The sequence below is a fragment of the Drosophila obscura genome, unplaced genomic scaffold (assembly GCF_018151105.1).
Source record: "Drosophila obscura isolate BZ-5 IFL unplaced genomic scaffold, ASM1815110v1 contig_150, whole genome shotgun sequence".
NCBI lineage: Eukaryota > Metazoa > Arthropoda > Insecta > Diptera > Drosophilidae > Drosophila > Drosophila obscura.
The window spans coordinates 8,748,876-8,771,818 of NW_024542736.1; the positions used below are offsets into that span (position 1 = coordinate 8,748,876).

The window sequence follows — 22,943 nt, forward strand, 5'->3', positions numbered from 1 at the left end:
CATGTACACAGAAATGATGATCAAATATACCGAAATTTATTTTTTCAAGACTTTACGTTTTTCGTCACTCGTAGGGTTAATAGCAGGGCTGCCAACTTTTAAACTTTTCATGTGGTAAAATATAAACAAAATAGTTAACTTTAAAGCAAGAAATTTAGTTGATTTATGAAATTTCCATTGTTTTGTCTATTATTTGTAGCTAATAATAATAAGCCAAATTTCCAAATCGAGGAATATGATTTCCGAACATGGACAACGATTAACCCATTGGCGACCAGTGGGCACTCTCGATTATGAAACTTGACGAATTTTAGTGCAGTTCAGGTGAAAGATATTAATTCTTATGGGATGGATATTCTAAATGATGGTGGCCAAAAATCGGTTCAGAAAACACCTAGGAAAGGCATGTCAACTGGCGGAAAAATCCTAATCGCAGCCACAGGGGGCGTTGGCATCGGACTGTCAATTGTTTGCGCCTCGTTTGTAGCTCCTGCCTTTCGCAGGATATGCCTTCCATATGTACCGGCGACCACAGAGCAAATCCAGAACGTCCTTAGCTTTCTGCCAAAGAACGCCACCGGCAAGCTGCTGGACATTGGTTCGGGTGATGGTCGCATCGTGTTTGGTGAGTTGCTCCGCTCCCGTTGTGCGACAACGGATCGACGATCAAAGTTATGTTATCTTATATAATCCATTTCAGCGGCGGCCCAGCATACAAAGAGTCTCAAAACCGATGGCGTGGAGCTGAATCCTTGGCTTGTCTACTACTCGCGCTTGGCGGCGCTTCGTCATGGTGCGAGCAGGCAGGCCAGCTTTTACCGGCGTGACCTGTGGAAGTTCGACATCAAAGATTACAACTTTGTGGTCATATTCGGTGTGGAGCAAATGATGAAGGACCTGGAGCACAAACTGATCGCTGAGTGTCCGCACAATACAAAGATCATCGCGTGCCGGTTTAAGCTGCCGAACCTAGAGCCTGAGCGCACCATTGAGGATGGTGTGAACACGGTGTGGTTCTATGACCTCAACAGGCAGACCCGACAAGTGAGCGGCAACAGTTGAGGAATAAACCCGAGTTTATTATTAAATAGTGTAGTTTTATTGTTCTCCATGCTAAGAAAAACTATGCTTAAGATAAATGCTTGAGAGAGAGAGAGGAAAGGGCCCTCCGAGGGCTACGCACGGTAGCAGCGTATTCCACTGAACGAACCACTTTAGTTGGCCAGTAATACAAAATTGTACGAAAATACAAAAAGAGACCAAGGATGGGGGACGAGCTGTGGCGTGGCCAGCGGGAATACAGAATATTAAGGAACAATGGGCGAGGAAAATTGACACGTTTACCACAGAGAAAAGCGGCGAAAACCGCGAAACTGTTGAGGCTAGAAGCGGCGTCCCAAGTAAATGCATTTGCTTCTCTCCTCGCGATAGACCTCGACGAACCCGATCTTTGTATAGAAGTTCAACTGTCCGGGATCCTGATCGGGCACACAGACATGCACACCAAAGCATCCGTTTGCACGCAGTGCAGCCAGCAGGACGGTCAGAATGCGTTTGGTGATGCCGCTATCCCGATCCTCGGCCTCTTTTAGGGTGGCCACAGTCAAAAGGGCCGGAAAGGAGCCGCTCACTTCGGCGGGACACTCCTGCACCTCATCGTAGCTGTTGTGAAACTGATCCAAAAAATGAGCGATTAGCTTATTCAGCTGAACGCTTGACTCATTCACGTCCGCGTCCAGCGTGGGAATATTTTTGGGATACTTTTCACGCAGCTCCGCCATCCAGCACATTTGCATGTTACGCCGAAATACGGCGACATCCAGGGCTGCGCAAGCATAGCCCACAAGAGCACCGTTTTCGTCGTACGCCACTATACAGAGCTGGGGATTGAGCGTTATGTATGGGCCAACAATAGCGTCTGCCACAATATTGGCCACGCTCGAGGGCAGTGGAAAGTTGATGTGGATGTGCTCGGCGCCATCCAGACCGCTGTGCCACTGCAGATAGGTGCGCGTGCAAACGTTAATCACGTCCAGCTCATCGGTATTGCGGTAAGGTCTCAGGAGATAATAGTTGGCCGTCGGCTGCTCCGGCAGCTTGTAGACGAACAGATCATTGCCAGAATCCACAGGCATCAGACGCTGCAAGTCGGCAATCAGTCCTCCGCGAAAGACCCACGGTTCTTGGTCGCCCGACATGAAAGCCTCTTTCCACCCCTTGCTGAACCCTGCGGGCAAAAGATTTGTTAGATTTCCATGCGGATTTTGAGCAATGCTCACGGCACACTTACACGTATAGCTGCCCTCCGTATAGGAGGATATGTTCGGCGGGAACTGCCCCAAGGCCAGCCATTTAATGTAGCAGTTCAGCAGCGAGAGAGCACCAGAAATGTCCCACACATACGAGTACAGCTCGTGGCAGATTTCCTTGTTCTGGCAGTTGGCAATTTTGATCAGCAGCTCCCCGACGCTGCCACATAGCACGTCAAAGTTCTCGCACCGTTGCATCCACTCGCTTACCTCGTGCTTGTTGCTCTTGCTGCCGGCGGAGCGCTCTTTCAGTATGACATTAGCATTGGTCTTTAGCCAGTGGAACTCTTCCAGCAGCTTGAGCGCACGGCTGCCATGCTCAAAGGGTAAATAGAATAGATCACAGAGCAATCCCAGATCTTCCGTAGTTATCTTCGATGCCTCCATAGTCGTTCTGGAAGAAATCAGAGGGAAATGGTCTGGCGTCACTTACAATAGATTATGGCTATAACAGGCACCTACTCAAGATCATGTTCACACATTTCTGTGTTCGATAGCGGTGATGAGGTTGAACTTTCCACGTGCATGCTCTGCAAGCAAAAGAAGTGATTGTCTTTACTTTACTTTGGTCCAAGATTGAATTTAATATTACTCACGTGCACATCGTTCACAGACTCCATGAGGACATCATCGGTGCCCAGCTTGGTGATCTCCTCCTCTTTTGGTGAGACCTGGGAGGCTATGCTGCTGCTGCATTCCATGGGCTCGTTGCCGCCGCCGCTAAGCGGACTCAGACTTGTATCATCCAGCATTGTGTAAACGCTGAGGCTGGCCACTGGCTCCTGCTCCAGCTCCTGCTTCTCCTCCTCCTCCAGAGATGCGTCTAGTTCTTGATCCTTTGATTCGATTTCCAGTTCCACTGCCGGATTTCCCCTGGATGCGATTGACTCGAAGATTTGATTGCCCAAATTCAATCCCACAGACTCAGCCTCAGCGCTCTTGGCCTCCATAATGGGCACTGGAACAATGGAGATTGGTATCTTTTTGGGCAACTCAATGTTGCAAGCAGCTGTGGTTGGTATGGGATTAATAATGTCATCGTTGGTGACCACTTTAGTGGGCGATACCAGGGAGTTCATCACCGGATTGGATATCGGGGTCATCGAGGAGCTGACAGTGCTGCAAACATCGGCCAATGCCTGCAGCTGGGTGGTATTCACTTCGGGCACAGTCCGGGAGTTCGTCGATGTGGTTGTGGTGGTTGTCAGACTCATGCAAGTATTAATCGATGGTATGATCGGTATAATGGGCATGACCATTTGAACTTGCGGCTGTGGCTTGGTTATGGGTCCCCAGGCCTCCTTCTCCACAAAGAACTCTGGCAGCCAGTCCGAAATGGCATTTCTAAAATGAAATATAATCACACAAAATCCATCGGACGCGCTCTAGTACTTACTTGAGAGCCACTCGTGGATGATAAACGTTTTTTGAGAGGAACTCCGTGGGCATTTCATCCTCATTTTCAGTCTCCAGTTTGATATCGGAGCTCAGCGAGCTGTTCATCTTGGAATCCATGCTGCAACGCGACCACGAGGCCAGCGAGTGGATAGCAATAAAGTTGGCGTAGAACTCACAGTTGGGATTGGTCATTACGCCGCGCAGATGGGGGATAAGCTCGGGCGATCGACCAGTGTACGGACCGAGAAAGACACGCTTCTGGTCGTAGTCGTTGGCATGCAAATTGTCCCAAATGCATGGAGGACGTCGCAGGACCTCCGTTATCTCCTGTATGGATGCAATGGATATCGTCTTTGAGATGACTTTGTCCCCCGTCCAGAGTATGTCGATATCAATGTTGAGCTTTGACCCCAAGGTATTTAGATACTCCGATTCCTGTACCGTAGGCACTGCACGGGTGCCACAGTACTGCGTTGGGCAGAACAGAAACTTGGGGCCGCCCAAATGGGTAAAAATCTCATTGGTCACCGAGACATGGGCATTGGCGAATGTCTGGAACACCTCCTTATCGACCTTGGACAGTTCCGACTCAATGTCATCGAAGAGCAATGCATAAGCATCGCATCCGAACTGCGAGACCTGATCCAACTTGCGTTTTAGCGTTGCTATCTCCTTCGGGCTGCTATAGGTCATGTCCAGGCCGGGCGATAGAGCGTAGTAGAAGGCAATGCCGGCTTCCTTTGCGGCCGCAATCAGACCTGAACGCAGAGAAATTAGAATAAAAACAAGACAACGCAGGGAGGCAACTGCTTACTGGATAGATGATCCGCTTCTTCGACAGTGTATAGCTCTCGCCAAAAAGCTCGGTGTTTGTAGTCGTCCTTGGGTGCGTACATGTACGAGTCCATTCCCATCTTTTTGAGTTTGCGAAATAAACCTTTGCGCTGCTCCGTTGTCCAGGGGCGCCCGTAGAAACCTTCAATCACGCCGCAAATAAAGTTCCGCTGAGTATCCTGCTGGGACGCAAGCTGTGGGGCGGCGCCGTGTTCCATTTTTCTCAGGATTTTTAAGACGTGCGAAAACAAAGTTATTTACTTTATTGATGAAATATACCGCATGACCCTTAGAAATATACCGAAATATATACTTGTCATTATCAAAATATACCGTAAATATACTGACGGACACGACCAGATTCGTTGTTATTCCGCGATTTTGATATTCGCCTTAATGTTACTAGTTAGTTAGCCCTCTCAGCCCCAAACAAATAATTTTATCCAATTTCTTAATAAATTTTGTTCAGGATTGGGTAGTTTTCCAAACTCCTTTTTATTGGATTGTTTACATAAAAGGGTTCAAACAAAAACGGCCAAAGCAAGGGCTGTAAAACCATCGATAACACCATCGATGACACATCTATGGTTTTGCATCCCTGATTTCTAAAGTTTTGTTTATCATTTATTTTATTTAGTTTATGAGAAAATGCAGCCTTTTATCGTTATACGCACTTACCGGGAAGATGACGAACTCAAGTGTCAGGATCTGGTGCGGGACTACATTCTGTCGTTCTACACGAAATCCTTCTTCGCTCTGATGGTCCGAGAGGTAACGTTCAAAATCGACTTGGTTGCCTGTTCATACAGGGCTCCATTTAGAATTAGATTCCACTAAATGTTTGTTATGTCTGGCTGTCCAGATTACACTTCAGTTCATAGTCATCACATGGGCGATATTCTTCATATTTCTGGGAGTGCCCCTGCTCTTCTGTACCCTGTCGATACCCGGATGCATCTTCTTTCTATTTACCAGCACGTACTTCGCATTCTACGCCAAGGCAATGGAGCTCATGAAGGTTTGTGGCATCGAATACTGGTAGACCCTCAACTCTTAACTCCTTCCTTTATTTTAGGTGAAACCCTCTCAATCCCTGGTGGCAGAGTGCTATGAGCCATTTATTTTTCGCTGTTCCCCCAAGGAAGCCAGCTATAACATCTTCGTGGAGAACTGCCCATACGATGAGGCTTACAAAAAGAAATTCCGTCGTCGAATTGTGGCCACCATAAGTGTCAAAGACCACCATGCTGTGTACAATGCGGCTTGGATATGTCGCTTTGCGATTGCTTCGGATTATCCCTATCAAAAGATCATGGAGCCCATGATCAGTCTTGTATCGAAGAAATGCCACAGCGGTGGCTATGGCTCGCTAGAGTGCACCATTTCCGAGTGGCAGGAGAATGAACGCGACTTCTATGACGAATATGGCTTTGTCACGCGTCAGATATACCATAAAAAGATCATTGGCAGCAGTCTTTCGGTGATGAAGACACAATTAACGTTCCGTTTGCACACCGATGACAGCATCCAGAAGCGAAACTAAAGCGATGCGAGTGCAATATATAGAGAATCTCGATCAACTGTGAACTTGTAGCACAATATTTAGATATTAATTTTGTTGACTTCTCAGATTCCTTTAACATATTTCGACTCTCCCACCCCACCCGCTTCCAACAGGTTGTAATATATGTATATGTAATGTAAAAAAAACACAGATAATAGCGCGTACATTGCTTTTGTCCTGTTTTTATTATCTCTGGTTTATTCTTTGATTCTATTTAAATAAATAAATAAAATATTTAGTAATAAATAAAATTTGCATAATGGTTTAGCGTTTATTTTGATGCCCGCACATGCAACTATTGGCTTGGCTTGGCTGGCTGGCTGTTCTTTTAGCGCATTTTGCTGTTTATGTAAACTTTTGCTGAAGGTACATTTATTTCTTTCTTTGATGCTTTACAGTTTTTCTTTAGCCCTTGAACGTGTTTTTGTGTATTGTGTTTGAAGTAAAATGTAATTTAGCAAAACGAATCCAATTAATATGCAGCTGCCATGTGTACAAAAAGCTTTAATGCCAGACATGCAATTGAAATCTGTATACATTTCGTATTTATTTGGGATTTTCCTTAGTGTTTCATTTTAGTTACAATCTTCTCTCTGCAGGCGCAACTAATTCTTAAAAAAATAAACTGGAGCTAACCCAGGTCGTTCCGCTCCGCTCCGTTCCGCACTGTAACTGTAACTATGTGTTTAAATTTAGTTTTAGTTTTAGCTTCACTTGCATCAACTATTTAAAGCGTGTTTCAAAACTGGCTGTGAAATTAGCATAGTTTCCCATTATTTATATCTGTTTCCTCCTTTTCTTTTAAGGTAAAATGTATTATTTTGGTTTCGTCGCAAGCAGCCTCCACTAGAGCAGTGCAGTTGCAGATCCTCTCCTGTCCTGCAGTGCAGTGCAGCGTTCGCTTAGAAAAGCTTCACACGCCGCTTCAGCTCGTTGCGCCTCCACTGGGGCAGGCGGTAGAACTCGGATCGGGCGCACTGCAAAATGTGCTCAAACTCAATGTCCGACAAATGACGCTACAGATGATAAACAAATCAAAGGAATTAGCTAACATTCACACGGTGCAAGAATTACACTGGAGTTTACCTCTAGATTACAGCGATCAACGTCCGAGGGCAGACGATAGTTTGTAATAAGCAGTAGATGGTAAGGATAGATCTTGGCTGGCTCATGCACCAACATCGAGTGTGCCATATTGGGCAGACTTCGTCGAATGAGTCCCGCCTGCGGATAGTGGTACGAAAGTGCACCTGAATATGTGCTCGAGGCGGGCAGGTCGCCGCCCATCAAGGCGCGTCTATCTCCCTCGGTAATCGAATCCACAGAAGCTATACAAAAACAATCAAATCATTAGCGGGGATTATGGAGGAGTTAAGTATGAGCAAAACTTACCTTCCGATTTGCCACAGCTCAGGTCTGTGCTGTGCGTTTTGTCGCCCAGTCCTCCATAAGAGAAATCCTGTTTCAAATCAAAAATAAACCAACGTTAATCTCCTTATACTTGGTCTGTGAAAGACTCATGCAAAAACAGGAAGAACCCATAAACAAGTGCAGGGCGAAAGTAACTAAAACTAAAACTAAAAAAAGAAGAATGCCGATCATACGCATACACCAAATAGATATGGAAATTAAAAGAAACTATGGCATTGGAAGCACAACAACAATAGCATATTACGTTACAACGTTACAACGAAAGCAGTCTTACAGTGGCACCATGCATCGTGGCAGCAGCAGATGTTGTGGAACTGAATGTGTGAGATCGTGGGGCCAGGCCGTATCCAGGTTTGGGTACATGACGCAGGGCGCTCACCACTGAGCAGAGTAGTTGTTTTAGCAGTACGAGTAGTCGGATGTATGGATTGGATGATGCAAATGTACGAGTTCAGTTTTGGTTAGTGTGGAATGCGATTAGTGTTCAATGAATGTTTGGGTTTATTTTTGTGTGTGCGTGTGTGTGTGTTGGGAGCGCGGGTCAAGGCAACAAATATGCATACACACAGAGATTTTTGGATAGCATAGAATTAGATTTAGACACACAAGAAAGCAGCAGACCAACCAACCAGTTGAGATGTTATTCAAAATGTTTTTGTTAATTGTTATGCAACGGGGGGCCAACAGGATAAGATCATCCATCCAAATGGAGGAGCAGCCAGCCACCAGCAGCAACAGTAAAAGGATGAGAAAGACACAAACGAATGCAGTCAGCCAGAGGTTAAGGTTAAATGTTAAGAGTTATGGGTTATAATAGAGTGATTCCATTGCCAAATACGTGTATAGTACGAGTACGAATATTGAATAGACTAAGGGACTACAGCACAGCACGAATGAGAATCCAGCACCGGAGAGTTGATCTAGCAACTGGGGGGCAGGGCAGCACTTACTGAGCTGTAGCCGTTGCGTATATAGGGCAGAGTAGTCGTTTTGAATCCGTATCCGGGCTTTGGCGGCGATCGATAGGAATGTATGGCTATAAACGTAATTGGCTATATATAGTATCGAATCGAATCACACCCTAACATACGAGTACGAGACTGGAATATAAGGCTATTAAAGCTAAACGATTTACCATTGTAACTGGGCGCATTTCCCAGCGATTTGCCCAGCGAGCCGCGATAGCTTGTGGACCGATCAAACATTTCATCCTCATAGAAGGGCTTCTGTGAGTCCAGATGGCGTGATGGTGATGCTCCAATGGGTGATTCGTATCTGCAAAAGGCGCATACGAGTCAAAATGATACCAAAGCCATGCAGACGAACGAAAAGGACCTACCTCAACTTGTAGATCGGCTCCTTTGAGGCTGAAGGCGTGCGCGATGCATTGCGAGGATCAAGGTTGTTCTGCTTCCACTTTCGGTACTTGGCGTGCTCCTTCAGATCCTTGGCAATGACAGAACCAATGCCCGAGTTGAGCTTTTCCAGTTGCTCGGCTTCACGTTGAAGGCGTCTGCAAAGGATTTAAAGTTTCATAGTTTGCTCTTATCTTCTCATTTTCTCCACTTACCTTTGCTCTTCGCCATTTTTGGAATTGCCATTCGTTTGCTTGCCATTCTGGACATTCTCATCCTCGTCATCCGAGACGGGCACTCCCTTGTAGGTGTCGCTGTAGCGTCGCCTGCGCTCCGGATCAGTGTATGGATAGGGCGGTGCTGGGAAGTCATCCCTTTCGATTTTCGGCTGCTCTCCGGGCAATGGCTTCTTGGCGTCCGGATAATGCGACAGCTCAATGGGTTCTTCGTTGTTCATGCCCGGACTCTTGGGACGTGGCGTTTCCGATCGTATGGCATCCACCAGCACCTTCATGGCACTTCGCGTGCGCGAATGGGGACGCGAGGGCGGACGACTGCCGGCCACAGAGCCCGCATTGCTGGTCGTCGCATAGGATGCTGGCCGGTGAAAGTGCGGCGAGAGTGGCGTCTTGTCATAGGGATCGATCGGCTTGCGCAGATAATGCGGCGCATCAGTCAGATAACTGTAGGTGTAAATGCGCGATATATCTTCACCGATCGGTCGGCCATACTCGCGGAGTATCAGACCCGGACTGACCGTTCGATAATGCTGAAAGAGTTGCCACATTATTAGCCATTGATTCGAGTACTCGTGGGAGGGGTTTGACATGCAGAGTGCCGTGGGTTTTTGATTATAGATTTTAGTATTCAAAATTATAAATAAGAGAAAATGGCCAAACAAAGAAAAATCATAACCATAAAAATCATAAAACAAACCTTGCGGCTAGAGGAATAAAGTGAACCGTTTATACTCGGAGTTCTGGAGCGGATGTACTGAAAACGAACAGAAATCAAAACGCAAGCTCAAAATAAAGTGAACTAAAATGCAACAAAAGAAATTATAAAATCAATAAAATCAAAAAAAATCAATTGCAGTGTGGTGTGTCGTGATGAGCGATACCAAAAATCGTTCAGCTGAGGAGTGTGGAGGAGGAGGGTGTGTGTGTGGGTGTGCTTAAATGTGCGCAGCATTCAAATTAGTAGCAAGATCAGCAGCCGCTTTTGTGTGTCGTTGGAATCGTTTGCTGTCGAGGATGCCATGTAAAACTATTGGATCTGCATTTACATACCATTTCGCTCAGTGCACTGGAACTCATGCGATCACATTCGGTGTCTGTAAAGTTGCCATTGGAGGCGCCGCCAGCCACCGAAGTGTGGCCGCCACCAACGCCGCCGCCGCCGTTTAGTATAATGCCAGACTCTGAGGGTCCGGGGCCGCAGCGTGGATGCCAAATGGCGCTGCCCTGCAGGTACATTTCCTCACCGTCGCCAAACGGATCGCCGCACTTGGTGCAGCGTGCGCATGTTGGATGGAAGTGATGGTTGTCGCCGGCCTGCAGCACCTTGCCACTGATGAAGCGGTTGCAGTAGGCGCACTTGACGCCGAAGCCCTTCTGATAGCACTTCTCGCAATACGGCACAGCATCCTTGCCCATATACTCGCCGTTCAGCACCACCTGGCAGGCCTTGCACCGGAAACAGGAGACATGCCACTGCCTGTCCAGAGCGACCAGTGCCTGACCCTCCTTCAGCAGCTCCCCGCACCCGGCACAGTCATTGGGATCGTAGTCCTCCTTCAGGTGAGCCTTGTGCGAGACAACGCCGCCGGTTAGCTGCTGGTGGGCGGTGGCCCGAGTGGGACTCTCCGCTGGCGGTGCTGGCGACGACACTGCCGTTTTTCGTGTCGGCGAAACAGGTGCACCGCCGCCACCGCCACCGCCTGACACACAATTCTCGCAAAGGACTTCCTTGCCGGTGTTGGTCACCTTGCTGCCGGATTTGAACGGCTGCTGGCACTTGGAGCACGTAAAGCACTTCTGGTGGTACGTCTTGCCCATGGTGCTGACCACCTCGCCCTCCACATACTGCTGGCACGTGGCACACTTGGTGCCGTACAGCCGCTGATAGTCCGGTATGCAGTAATAGGCGCTGTCTTTTGTAAAGAAACCGCCGGTGGCCAGGGACTTCTTGCACTGGCAACACTGGAAGCAGGCCTTGTGAAAGTGATTGTCGGCCACGCGCAACACCTCGCCGGAGCATTTTTTTGTGCATTTTGCACAGTAAATTTTTTGTTTACCTGCCAGCAGAGAGGAGAGGAGAGAAGAGAAGAACATCGATTATAGATTATTTTAATGCAGATACGACGAGATTAGCGTTCGCTTCTGTTTTAATCCAATTCATTCAATTGACGCCACCCACCGTCGTCGTCCAGATTACGTATGCCGAACGGCAAAGCACTGCTGATGTCATATGCATGTGATGCGATAATGCCCCAACCTTGCCCCGTTTGGCCGGGCACAGCCCCGGGCCCGGGTCCGTTCGAAAGCCCCGTTTGAATGATATATATTCGTATGTGTATGTTCATTGTGTTTGAATAGATATGTAGTACATAAGAGTATGGAACATTTATATATCCCTTTTGGTTTTATTCTACTGACAGTCTAGGCAAAACTCTTTGATACTCGGCACAGATAAATATCGCCCGAAAGGCGGTATGACTCATGCGCAAGGCACACAATTAATCTTATCATTGATAAGGCCAAGGGCGGTATGGTATGCATGCACACACTGTCAGTACACGTACAGATATACATATGTATTATATGTATATATTTTTACTGTTCATTAATGTAGAGTGTACACACAAGTGTGCAGGCGCACTTCACACAAGTGGAACAGGTTAAATAGAACTGACATGTACATATAATACGTATCCGAACAGTTGTCAGCCACTCCACTCCACCACATGTGGGGATATACCTATATTCAGAACAGCCAATATACATTTTAAATACTTGTTAAAATCGATTCAAAAATGGAGCTGATTCGGAGAAGTGCATTCAGATGGTTTGTGAATGTAAACACAGATAAGTTTTAGTTCTTATCAACTGTTTGATCAATGACTGTGTGGGCTTATTCTATCATCAGAGAGCATTGCATAATAGCCACAGGCAGAGAATTTCCAAATATTCATATTTATTGTATTTCCAAACAAAACAGAATTATGTATACGGTTACATGCTTCCACTCGCAAACAAATTCCCCGGCATTCCCACAACGATCAGATTGTCGGAGGGGAGACCAGACCCAGACTCAAAGCCATGACGGCATCACACAAAACGTAACGAAACAATTTGTTGGCCATGACTGATGATGGGTTGATGTTGATCTACCAGTCGGCCGGTTTCTTGCCGGTGCCAGTGCCAGTCCCAGTCGACGCGTCGACCGGCGGGGCCCCAGTGTGCGCTTGATTAAATATACGTAGTAGATCCAACAGATCTAAAACCAGCCAGTTGCAACCGTTCTCTGATTCTCTGGTTCGCTCTTTCTCTTTGCTACTTTGTTTCTGTTTTTCCCGTCTTTTGTCTACGTTTTGTGGGTTTTTCGGTAGAAATGTTCGATAAGCCTCCCCTCCCTCTCAGGTGTGTGTGTTGCTGCGACGAATGAAAGACCAACAACTCAAACGTTAGCTTTTATAATTATTATGACGTACATATATGGGTTGTTATCGCATACAAAAATTCTTGTACAGTTTTTTTTTAAACTTTTCTTTTGTATTTAATTTACAATTTCCCAAAGCCTAGAAAAAACCCATAAATAAATGCCTAAATAAAAGCTTTTCACTATGGAGATGGTAAAAGAAATATGCCGCCGCATTTAGAACCTTATCTTTGTTTGTATTTATAGTAACGCTTTTAATCGAATAATGTTAATCAAAGAAATAGCTTGAATGTTTGCAAAGTATGTTTATTGCCATGGAAAAATCGTTGCGCTTGTTCAAGCCTAGATTAAAATTGAAACTTAATATTATATATATTTTTTGCTCTTATTCTAAGCAATAAAAAATTACTGAGATAGGCTGGGCTGCGATCTCATGTTGCTACCGGAGTAAATTACAAGTACAATGAACTTCAACAAAAAAAAACAAACACTCAAGGGAAACAGTCCTGGGGTGTGTGTGTGTGCTTGGAAAGGAGTAGTAAAATCAATAATAAGTCGTTGACATTAGGCATAGTCATGTACATATGTATGATCCATATCTGTACATCATTGATGATGAACGTAAATAAAGGTCTGTGTGTATATTATTTCAGTTCGATGACGTAAACAGAGAGAGAGAGAGAGAGAGAGAGTCAGTTGTTCAGCGAATTGTCCAATTAGAATGTCCGAACATCTGATAATACGGATATTTTGTGTACAATTGGCTTTTTACGGTGCTGTGGCTTTCGTCACCAGCTTGAACTTCCGTTCAAGGTAATATGTATACATATATATGTATCAAATATTGTGTGTATTTGTGTTTGTTTAAATTTTGTTTGTGTACGTGTTTCGTTTCAATTAATTTCATTTATGTATGTTGTTATCTGCTTGTTTATTATGCAATCTCAGACACTGGAATTTGCATATTGATTTTGGCATTTTGTTTATTGGGTTTTCAGTGTTTTCCGCTCGCATTAGCAGATCCATGATAATTACAACCCAACTCTAAACAATTCCAATGTGAAAATTACATTTTCATGCAACAGACAGACTGACGGACAGAAAGAAAGAGAGAGAGAGAGAGCAGCGCCGAGTTGCCGCCTAGTTAGTATAATAAAACTTTGAGCGCACATTTTCATTTCATTTTTATTGTAATTACGGAGAGGAGAGCGATGTTGTTTGTTGGTAGTGAGTGAATGCCTAGTGCCCCGATGATGTCATCGGCGTCTATATCGCCGCCATCGACCAGCGACAACACGGAGCGGAGCTGCTGCTTTTCTTTATTATTATTTTGGAGTTGTGGCAGAGCAGGCCCGAGCATGTGCCTCACAAACTGGTTAGTGGAGAGGCACACTCGCATTTGAAATACAAACAAAAAATCAAACCGAAAACCCGTCCAGCAACAAGAGCCAGAGCAGAGCAGCAGACAGGGGGCAAGTCCAAGGTTAAAGTCGCGCCTCGCCTGCATGTAGAACGCACATTTAAAGCATAGACGACCCCCCAAACGATTCGATTCTATTCCACAAAAACACACAGTTCGGTGTCGAAATGTCAGTCTGCAGTCGGCAGAGCGAATATTTTAATTAAATTTAGCCGCGCCCCAAAAAGCTTGAACATCCCTAACCTTAAACAGAACGAATGACCTTCTGCGGAAGAAACCGAAACCCCTCACGGGTACACAACACTGTCATGGTCATGTCATGCAGCACAATGTGCACAGAACAAGTGCGTCGTCAAATCCTTGACAGTCTGTTCCCGGGATAATGCAGGTCAAGGCAGTTTGCGGAAACAGGTGGAAGTGAAGCCTGTTGGGGGGATTAGAGTCGAGTCGAATCGTCACAACAATACCAACCCAACTGAAGAAGAGCGTGTTTTTAGCCAAACAATAAATAATCCCCAGAGCAAAAGCAAACATCTCTTTCCACCTCTCATTCATTCCACGCCCACATATCCCCACTCCCACGAATGGTTCTGTGGAGAAGAGCAACAACATAATATATACAAATATATATTCCGGATTGTACATATGTGTGTGTACGTATGGCTGTTTATTTTATGTGTTCTCCGCATTACTCATCAAATTTATATTGCTCTGCAAAGTGTTATTTTATGCTGTGCTACCTGACGATGTACCGCACTGTGGTTTCTACATAAGGTCGGTTTAGAGATCATTCGAAAGTGCTTCCTGTATGCTTATTAGACGAAAAGTGAAAAGAGCCGCCGCCTGCTCGGCAAGAGCACACAGACACACACACGGACGCCGATGACGCTGCAGTCACAAAAATAGCATTCAATTAGGCGAGTGAAAGGAGAGGGCTGAACGAGTTGCCGTGCCTGAAGACGACACAACACAAGAGAAGATGCCACTTTCTATGCAAGTGCTCTGACCTATATAACCCCGCCTGGGAAATGGGGAAATGAAATGAAGGCGAATGCACCACACCACACCGCACCGCACCGCAGCATACAACTCGAACAAGTACTCGTGCACCAACAAATCAACGGATAAATAAATGGGAAAGATCCACTAAATGAATAAGAGGGGCGGACACGGAGGGGCAGGCGGCGAGGCAACTCGTTTGGGTTGCCCCTTTCGTTTTCATTTGAGCACTAGCTAAAAAGGAAACCCCATGCAAGTCAATGTGCGCCTGTCATGAGTTCATTTTGAGTAGTTGCTGCCTGACTACAAGCAATACATGGGGACTATATGGCTATTGTTGAGCCTTTTGCGTGGAGAGCGACGAACGGCGCTGCACATTATGGGGTCCCAGTACCCCCCTACTCCGCTCCGATGTGATTCAAAGCGACTCCTCGAAGCGAAGTCCAAGTCAATTAGGCATTTTAGGCACGCATACAACTACAAGTGTCTCCCGCCCAGCCCAAGCCCCAACGGCAGCCGCAGCACATGAACTCAATTAGGGCCAGAGGCCGGAGAGACGGGACGAACGGATTGTCGAGTAATTAATCACAGCATGGAAGCGAGAGAGAACCAACGGTACATGGTAGGGCTCGTTCATGCACTGAAAGCCATAGAAAAAGCATATTCAGCGCCAGATTCAACGGTAGATTCACAGGTATGGTATGGGGACGGCTCTCACGGGGGGACACCCTAACGGTATCGTGTGTAATTGCAGTTGCATGCACAAGCACGTTGAGGTTTATTCGGTCAGGTTTTTTTCTGAATCGAGTTCTCCCTCCCTTCTCGGATATCACACGTCGATTTGGGGCGCAGCAGTCGATGGCCGACGACGAAGCGACAAACAAAACTTGTTCTTACAACAACTAATATATGACGTCATCATCGCCGTCGCAGCTGAGATATAAAATAGGGAGTGGACGTGGACGAGACCAGACCAGACCGTGCCAATCACATGTGAGAGGGTATGTGTGAGATAGAGAGAGAGGCCCAAAGATCCCCCCACCCCCTAATTTCGAACGTATATTACGGATTCCCAGCTGTCCAATATTGATTAACGGTATTCGTTCCCTTTTCTCGTACTCATTCTTGGATAACTTGCCATAGTCTGCCACTAATACCGATAATGCCATCAGCTTCGCTTCTATCTGAGAAGCAGCAGGGCCCACGGCCCACCACCACCCTCTTTCGATGGCTTTGCGCAGACACACACACGCAAGCAGTGGGAGAGAGAAAGAGAGAGAGGCACAGTATGGCCAGATAACTTACCCATAGCGAGATACAGATACTGCTATGCTCTTCGGACTTGCGCCTGCAAAATGGGGGAGGGAAAGAAACACGCACACACTGACGACACGCACGGGGAAAACACAACTACACGCGCACAGGTCACCACTACTTCCTCTTCACTTCACTAACAAAATTTTTCTTCTGCTTAGATTTTTTCTATTTGTATCTTTCGCCGTATGCATTCGCAATATCTACGTAGCGGGGCAGAGTGCGCGTGTGTGGGTGTGGTGTGGTGTGCTCAACGCGAACTTCCAACTCGATTCGGATTCGGATGCGTGTTTCTGCTCCTTGGGTTCACTAATGTCTTTTGCCGACAAAGATCACAGTGGAAAATGGTGGTTTAATATGCTTTTCATGCGACACAATTTCAAACGGAGGAGCTGCGACCAGACAAAATACCGCACCAGCACCAAGCACCGACAGCAACGACAGGGTGTCAATCGAGGGCACTATCGATAGTATCGATATTTTGCTGCCAGCCTCTACTGTTAACGGTTTTGCGACTATCAAAATAGTATCGAGCTTTTAAAATGTTTGGATTGTCTGCTATATAATACGAAGACACATTTGTAAACAAATCGACAGGTGGCATCTAATTTTGACAATGGAAAAGTTCCTAAAAAGTTTCAATGGTTTTTTAATAATTATTAGAGCTATCACGATAGTATCGATTGTTTTTTGAAAACATTCAACGTTGATATTCCTTGAATTTGATATTCAGTTTAATATTACTAGATAGTTGGCCCTTTCAGCCTTAAACATATAATTTTATGCAATTCCTCAATAAATTTTGTTTATGATTGGCTAGTTTTCAGAACTATTTTTCATTGGATTGTTTACATATTAAGGTTCAAACAAAAACAGCCAAAGCACAAAACGTAAATGTTGACTAAATGTGACGTCAGTTTTGCTGGTCAACCAAGTTTCTTCTATGCGTATGTACTTTTGTATACCTTATTTATTTTAATTGATGTTAAATTTTTTGTTTCAAGCTCCATTGAAACATTATATATGATTTGATCCTAGATTGACATGGTTTTTACCTATTAATGCACATGTTTTGTTTTATAGATATATGTACATTTATCCCGGTTCTGGTGCTGCCAAATTTCGTTGATGTCTTTAAAAAAGAGACTGACCAGTTTCGGCATTAATTGGAGCCTGAAATTACAAACAATATCTCAAGTCCATAATATCCATTTTCTCAAGGTATGCAGATTGTTGCTCATCCCGTGCCAAAGTTGCACAACAATGCTGCTACTTCATTTCCCCATGGAATGACGCAACAATGAATCTTTATTCCATTTGATTTGTATGGGAAAAATTTCAGCAACATGTTGCTGACACAACGATAATGAGGGGAAAGTAGATACTTTTTATCTATGGACTACATTCGATTGACAAGCTTATCTATGGTAATATTCGATAGTTATGTACTGCAAAACTATCGTAACTGTCACGGGTTTTGTGTCATCGATAGATTTGGTGGCATTAAGGGAACGAACTCGTCAAAAATTCAAATTTAAATTTACCAAACTTGGTTGCGACCTAACTTCCGGCCTTGGGAATCTTATCCTTCCGGGTAAACGAAATCACTCGCAACCACTCGCATATATTTTGACTAATTTTGGACAAACTGAACGAACGCCTTCCGAGAACTCTCCACTTTATAAAGTTTAGATGTAAGCATCACATTCACTTTCAGCTTTCCATTCTTTTTGTTGATCGAATACCGCTTCGATGGCCTGGATGGCTTGGCCGACTATCCGGCTGTGACGAATGAGTACCATGGAAAAGTGGACTGGAAAGAAACTAGAGAACGTTCCCGCTCGTTTTTGTGTGTGTTTCCGTTTGAATCTTTACTTAAAACTTTTATTTAAATATGTGTTTTTGTTTTTCATGCGCTTTGCGTGTACATTTGCACAATAAGCTTTCTTAGAAGTTCTTAGTTAACATTACTAACAAATAATTAAATTAATCAATGAATTAATTAATTCATAATAATTCCAAGTGTTTTAAAAACTATCAATAAACTTCATATTCACCCCACTTTGTTAAAATTTAATAGTACATCGAGATTTCGAATAAGTTGAAACATACATACATACATACGCACATATGTACATACGAGAGTGCATGAGGGGGGATACATATATCCACATCATATCTATGTAGGTATCGTACAATATATATATATATATATGTTATTTACTGCATACATTTGCATCTTCTATACTTTCAGTTGCATCCCCGTCGGCCCTGCAGCGGCCCTAGATTGCACCCAATGGATTGTTTCATTTCAGTTAATGTATAAGTGTAATTTCATCTACCAGTGTGTGTGTGTATAGCTTCAATTTCGTTTACTATAATGGTCTTATCGTACGCTGATGCCGTCGCGCCGTCGACCCAATGAATGTGAATAAATTTGACTAAAATCAACGTTTGTTGAATTGGGAACGGATATGATATATGCATGTGTACCTACCGACAATGAATGTGTCTTCGCACTTTGATTCTTAACCTTTAGTTTTTCTTTCAAATTAGTTACAACTACAAATTTCAACTGTATGCATATGTACGTATTTTCTATAGTTTCCATTAGCTAACTCCAACTGCAAGTGGGTGTAGGATCTGCACTCCAAAACTCATCTTGAACTACATCTCTGATACGATACCGACTTGGTAAAAGTATAAGTAAGAGACGTAAAATATATATATATATATATGAATATGGGGGTGTGCAATATCTATTCTTCATCCGAGTCTCCCTCGCTCGAGTAATGTGTTATTTGGGGGCGACGAACAAACGGCGCAGTTATCACTTGTCTACGGGGCGGACACAAATCAGCATTGATTAGCCATTAGCCATCCATCAATCAAGCCATACTTACGCAATGCGTCTGTAATGATTCAGCCATTCCTCCAGCATTTGTGCCACCAGGAGGGGACGTTTGCCCAGTTTTTGTTGCGCCACAAGCAGACCGCCATCGGTTACGCAAACATCCAGCCATTGGCGCATCATCGACTCCTCATTACCCACCTGCCGAAGAGATTTTAATGAATCAGTTTATGAGTCATCGCATGTTTTATATGTAGGTCTCACCTCTGACTGAGTGAGAAAATGAATGGGCAAGAGTTTGAGCTCGCAGTCCATCAGTGGCAGGTAGGTGACATCCTCAACATCGTCGCGTCGACCATCGATGCGAGTGAATGGTTCCATGGGCACCAAAGCGCTAAAGTGACCGCGGGTATAGCCCAGGGCAATGGGCGATTTGGTGCAGAAGTTTTGATCCCAGAACAAAGGCAAGTAGACACCTGGCATGCAACGAATTAGAATTAGAAATATACAAATTTTATATTAGATGTTTGCTCACCTTCGAAACGCGCATATCCAATGTCTTCGCCACGAAAGCTCTTTACGTACTTAACGCCATAAACAATAATTGGACGTCTAAGGATGTGCGCCAGCGCAAAAATGTGCAACTGCTCGAGAGATGAGCCTGGTTGGCTGGCCAGCGAAAGCAGTGTGCTCCAATCATCCTCCCACTGTGATTCCTCCAGAGTGAAGTGCAGCATGGAGGCCTGCAACATTTCGTACTCCTTCCAGCGCGTGAAGAACCTGAAAACACACACGCTCAATGGTAAGCGAAATGCTGCTTCTGCACTCACTTTTGCTTCACTTACACATGTCCACACTGATGCAGTGTGTCGGCCAGGGTACGTCTGAGGATATTGTCGCGATCGAAGACTCCCCATGTGGCCTGCATGGCCGAGTCCAAGAGACAATCGCCAGCACTACGGTTCCACAAAACAAACATACGTGAGCTGAGACGTGCCGTTATCTCCAGCGACCAGTTGAGAGCTGGCGGCGGCGTCTCCAACTGCTTCTGGGCATCTCTATCCAGGAGTTCATCGTACAGCTGCTCCTGTATGGGAATGGGCAATTCCTCAATCTCGGCGGGAAGGGCAAAGGTGGCATGCTTTTGCACATAGTGGCAGGGCAGGCCAGATTTGCGCAATCGAAGCGTATTGGCAAAGTGGCGGCGAATGTCCGCAGCCAGATCCGGCGCCACGTACGAGGGCACACGCTTTATTCCTGGCCCCGAACCAGAGATCTGAGCCAGCAGCATGGGCAGCATTTCCTCGCGATGGAATCGTATGGCCAGGTGGATGAGCGTGTGACCCACATCAAAGGCAGAGTTGCGATTCAATGCGGCTATCTCGTTGCTGGTCAGTGAGCGAGCCGGATTGCCGCCACACGAAAGATACGCTTCCACAGCGCTGTAGTTATTCTCGACGACGCCCAAGCAGGCATTTAGCCACTGCCAGTCCACCTGTCGCCTGATTTGACGCTGACGCCGTTCCTGCCGCTCTTGTAGCGTATCACAGTTGTTGATGGTTTCCGAGGAACCTGCAAAGGCATCCCGTTTAGTTAATTAATGGATAAATATATCAGGGTGTGTTATTGTATGCCTTACCCAGTTGGTAGATGTGCTTTTTATTGAATGAGTTATTGACGCTGACGGTGTCTACGTTCTGCTGCAGCTGCAGCTGTTGCTGATGTTCCTCCTGGATGGTCTGGCTGGAGGAGGCATGCAAGTCGTTTTGTGACCCCCCGATCTCACGCTCGCGTGTCTTGCCGCACATAGAACATTTGATGCTCCTGGGCCAGTTCTCGTAGGTGCACGACTGCAAGAGAATTATTACATACAAGTAGGATATAATATATACACAGGCTTAGGGCCAACCCACATTACACGCCCATTTGGCCATATAGCAATGCTTCGGCTGCAGTGGAACAGTGACAGAGGAAGAGTCCCGCTGCTGCTGCTGTTGTTGTTGTTGTTGATTGGCAGGCCTTTTATTCGGCGACTGGTTGTGTGATGCATTGGCGAGATTGTTCAGATACGTGGCATCGTCGATGGTTGGACTGGGACTCAGACTGAGGCGATTCGAGGCAGTGGCTCCTCTTAACTGTTGATGCTGCTTCTGTTGTTGTCTCGCAGCCGTGTCTATGGTGGATACGAGTTCCGTGTCCGAGCCGCTGATGCGCAGTGCATGCAATGCCTCTCCAGCTCGATCCACGCAATCTGCATCCGCCTCATTGTCATTATCATTGCTGCATTCAATGACATCGCCGCCGCGGTTCGTGCAGCACTGGACGCAACGCACACTACGCGGCCAATTGAGATAGGTGCACACCTTGCATTCCCACTTCTCGCTGTCGGCCACATTGCTCTGCCGTGTCGAGGGCTGCGCATGCAGTGTGTAGCAGGTGGACGTCGGTGTTGGTGTTGGCTCGACGGCAGCCAGCCCAGAGGCTGTCTCCTCTGGAATAGAGCTGCTCTCCTGCGCTGGACTGAGCCTACAAACGAGAGTAAATGGTAGAAATGGCTCAAGGTAGGGGTGGTGTCAAGGCCATACCGAAAGATATCCTCGCTCAGCAGCGCCTTCGATGCCAGGCACATGGTGCATTTCAAGGAGGAAGGGTAGTTCTCGTAGGTGCAGATTTCACATTTCCATTTTTGTGCCTCGTCTTTGGTATCGCACATTGTTTTGTCCGCGGAAACAGCCACAGCGACGCAGCAGTTGCTGTTGCTCCGGACAGTTGTGTGCTTGGTACGTGCTCCTCTAGCTCCCCTAGCCACTCACCTAGTTCTAAGCCTTTGTCCCCGTTCTGTGGCAATCGTTCTAGTTTCGGGATAGAGAGGACGGAGAGCCAATTAAATAATTTCCCTTGTTTAATAAGGTCAAACAATGCAAACGCCACGAAATGTATGTCCTTGACCCTGAGACACATTTCGCGGATACAGATACATTTATATGTACATGTTCATTCGTATGCATTCTGTTGGCCCGAGATGTTTTGATTTCTTTCCTACTGTCGTCACAGATAGCCTTCAGGGGGCCTGGGGTTGCTTACAATTATTTGTTGCTATTTGTATGTACTCGTACATCCATGTATGCACGTATGTATGTATATTTGACAGAAGGAAAGGCGCGCGGGCCTGGGTGCACTGTTTTCCGCGCTAGTTTCTGATTGGATTCATTTTCGTGTCGTATCAGTACCTGGCGCAAACCTATGCAAGGAAGGGAAGGGAAGGCCTTATGTAGCAATGCAATCCAATCCAAGACATCGACTGCATCTGCACTGCAATTCGAATTAACTTTGTGGGCAAATTGACGAAAACTGTTGTCAGCGATCAATGCAGCGCGCTGTTCGCACGCGCCCGTTATAACGTGAATATATTGACTCAATATTGGCAGTAGCGCGCGGGGCAAGTGTAATTGTGGGTGGGAGAATTACACTTACAATTACAAAACAAAGATGAAAAAACTTTCACTCGATTTTGTGGGGCCAAAATATGACTTTTCTCGGCATACACAACAGCACAACACACCACGCACACACTGTACTGTCGATATTTCTTCGATGCCAGGTGTTCGCAGTACAAGGAACTTGGAATTTGGATTATTTGGAAATTCGCTAATTATTTATTTTTTTTATTTATCGTCACATTGCGAGGGCTGGTGTGGATTTCAATCATCTGGTGCAGCTATCGATAATACCATTAAAGTCTATCGATGGCCATCGCATCCCTGGCTGACAGGGTTGACAAACGAGTCGAATAGTTAAAGCGGGAATT

General features: G+C 45.7%; 5 protein-coding genes across 13 annotated transcripts; 2 read left to right on the forward strand and 3 right to left on the reverse strand.

Moving 5' to 3' along the window:
* The first annotated feature begins 201 nt into the window (after positions 1-201).
* On the forward strand, positions 202-1,088 carry LOC111080454 (ATP synthase subunit C lysine N-methyltransferase). Its single transcript, XM_022376080.2, has 2 exons — positions 202-625; positions 701-1,088. Exons 1-2 carry the CDS (start codon positions 349-351, stop codon positions 1,060-1,062), a joined length of 639 nt encoding a protein of 212 aa, XP_022231772.2. The 5' UTR covers positions 202-348; the 3' UTR covers positions 1,063-1,088.
* LOC111080453 (protein O-GlcNAcase) lies at positions 1,066-4,819 on the reverse strand. 2 transcript variants are annotated; one of them, XM_022376078.2, is made up of 6 exons: positions 4,522-4,819; positions 3,706-4,465; positions 2,906-3,653; positions 2,772-2,839; positions 2,291-2,703; positions 1,066-2,227 (listed from the first exon to the last, which is right to left on the reverse strand). In XM_022376078.2, the coding sequence occupies exons 1-6, from the start codon at positions 4,757-4,759 to the stop codon at positions 1,383-1,385; spliced, it is 3,072 nt and encodes a 1,023-aa protein (XP_022231770.2). In that variant the 5' UTR covers positions 4,760-4,819; the 3' UTR covers positions 1,066-1,382. The 2 variants fall into 2 exon arrangements, with proteins under 2 accessions (XP_022231770.2, XP_022231771.2); XM_022376079.2 differs by lacking the exons at positions 3,706-4,465; positions 4,522-4,819 and having other exon boundaries at positions 2,906-3,318; positions 3,377-3,463.
* Positions 4,820-5,137: 318 nt separating this feature from the next.
* LOC111080467 lies at positions 5,138-6,355 on the forward strand. Its single transcript, XM_022376101.2, has 3 exons — positions 5,138-5,312; positions 5,404-5,559; positions 5,617-6,355. Exons 1-3 carry the CDS (start codon positions 5,190-5,192, stop codon positions 6,082-6,084), a joined length of 747 nt encoding a protein of 248 aa, XP_022231793.2. The 5' UTR covers positions 5,138-5,189; the 3' UTR covers positions 6,085-6,355.
* On the reverse strand, positions 6,268-16,724 carry LOC111080463 (actin-binding LIM protein 3). Of its 6 annotated transcripts, none has more exons than XM_022376094.2 (10): positions 16,276-16,724; positions 10,181-11,187; positions 9,828-9,884; positions 9,107-9,660; positions 8,876-9,049; positions 8,672-8,811; positions 7,811-7,917; positions 7,498-7,564; positions 7,192-7,433; positions 6,268-7,121 (listed from the first exon to the last, which is right to left on the reverse strand). In XM_022376094.2, exons 1-10 carry the CDS (start codon positions 16,277-16,279, stop codon positions 7,008-7,010), a joined length of 2,466 nt encoding a protein of 821 aa, XP_022231786.2. In that variant the 5' UTR covers positions 16,280-16,724; the 3' UTR covers positions 6,268-7,007. The 6 variants fall into 6 exon arrangements, with proteins under 6 accessions (XP_022231786.2, XP_022231781.2, XP_022231782.2 ...); XM_022376089.2 differs by lacking the exon at positions 16,276-16,724 and adding an exon at positions 11,310-11,493; XM_022376090.2 differs by lacking the exons at positions 7,811-7,917; positions 16,276-16,724 and adding exons at positions 8,487-8,572; positions 11,310-11,490.
* Positions 16,725-18,169: 1,445 nt separating this feature from the next.
* Positions 18,170-22,834, reverse strand: LOC111080466 (ubiquitin thioesterase trabid). Of its 3 annotated transcripts, none has more exons than XM_022376096.2 (9): positions 22,610-22,834; positions 21,721-21,987; positions 21,049-21,661; positions 20,775-20,985; positions 19,981-20,707; positions 19,671-19,915; positions 19,400-19,611; positions 19,188-19,336; positions 18,170-19,122 (listed from the first exon to the last, which is right to left on the reverse strand). In XM_022376096.2, the coding sequence occupies exons 2-9, from the start codon at positions 21,846-21,848 to the stop codon at positions 19,044-19,046; spliced, it is 2,364 nt and encodes a 787-aa protein (XP_022231788.2). In that variant the 5' UTR covers positions 21,849-21,987; positions 22,610-22,834; the 3' UTR covers positions 18,170-19,043. The 3 variants fall into 3 exon arrangements, with proteins under 3 accessions (XP_022231788.2, XP_022231789.2, XP_022231790.2); XM_022376097.2 differs by lacking the exon at positions 22,610-22,834 and adding an exon at positions 22,366-22,568; XM_022376098.2 differs by lacking the exon at positions 22,610-22,834 and adding an exon at positions 22,220-22,328.
* Positions 22,835-22,943: the final 109 nt, after the last annotated feature.

Excerpts from the sequence above, each read along its gene's own strand:
- LOC111080463 (XM_022376089.2), bottom strand. The coding sequence starts at position 11,475 with ATGAACATACACATACGAATATATATCATTCAAACGGGGCTTTCGAAC. Across the intron at positions 9,885-10,180 it reads CCAGTGCACTGAGCGAAATG|TACATCCGCTCCAGAACTCC; the intron begins GTATGTAAATGC and ends GTTCGTTTTCAG. Across the intron at positions 9,050-9,106 it reads AAAAATGGCGAAGAGCAAAG|ACGCCTTCAACGTGAAGCCG; the intron begins GTAAGTGGAGAA and ends AATCCTTTGCAG.
- LOC111080453 (XM_022376078.2), bottom strand. The coding sequence starts at position 4,759 with ATGGAACACGGCGCCGCCCCACAGCTTGCGTCCCAGCAGGATACTCAG. Across the intron at positions 4,466-4,521 it reads AGAAGCGGATCATCTATCCA|GTCTGATTGCGGCCGCAAAG; the intron begins GTAAGCAGTTGC and ends CTCTGCGTTCAG. Across the intron at positions 2,228-2,290 it reads TACGGAGGGCAGCTATACGT|GGTTCAGCAAGGGGTGGAAA; the intron begins GTAAGTGTGCCG and ends TTTTGCCCGCAG.
- LOC111080467 (XM_022376101.2), top strand. The coding sequence starts at position 5,190 with ATGCAGCCTTTTATCGTTATACGCACTTACCGGGAAGATGACGAACTC. Across the intron at positions 5,313-5,403 it reads TCGCTCTGATGGTCCGAGAG|ATTACACTTCAGTTCATAGT; the intron begins GTAACGTTCAAA and ends CTGGCTGTCCAG. Across the intron at positions 5,560-5,616 it reads AGGCAATGGAGCTCATGAAG|GTGAAACCCTCTCAATCCCT; the intron begins GTTTGTGGCATC and ends CCTTTATTTTAG.
- LOC111080454 (XM_022376080.2), top strand. The coding sequence starts at position 349 with ATGGATATTCTAAATGATGGTGGCCAAAAATCGGTTCAGAAAACACCT. Across the intron at positions 626-700 it reads TGATGGTCGCATCGTGTTTG|CGGCGGCCCAGCATACAAAG; the intron begins GTGAGTTGCTCC and ends AATCCATTTCAG.
- LOC111080466 (XM_022376096.2), bottom strand. The coding sequence starts at position 21,848 with ATGTGCGATACCAAAGACGAGGCACAAAAATGGAAATGTGAAATCTGC. Across the intron at positions 19,916-19,980 it reads CTGCATCAGTGTGGACATGT|GTTCTTCACGCGCTGGAAGG; the intron begins GTAAGTGAAGCA and ends GTGTGTTTTCAG. Across the intron at positions 19,123-19,187 it reads AATCATTACAGACGCATTGC|ACAAGTGATAACTGCGCCGT; the intron begins GTAAGTATGGCT and ends TCCGCCCCGTAG.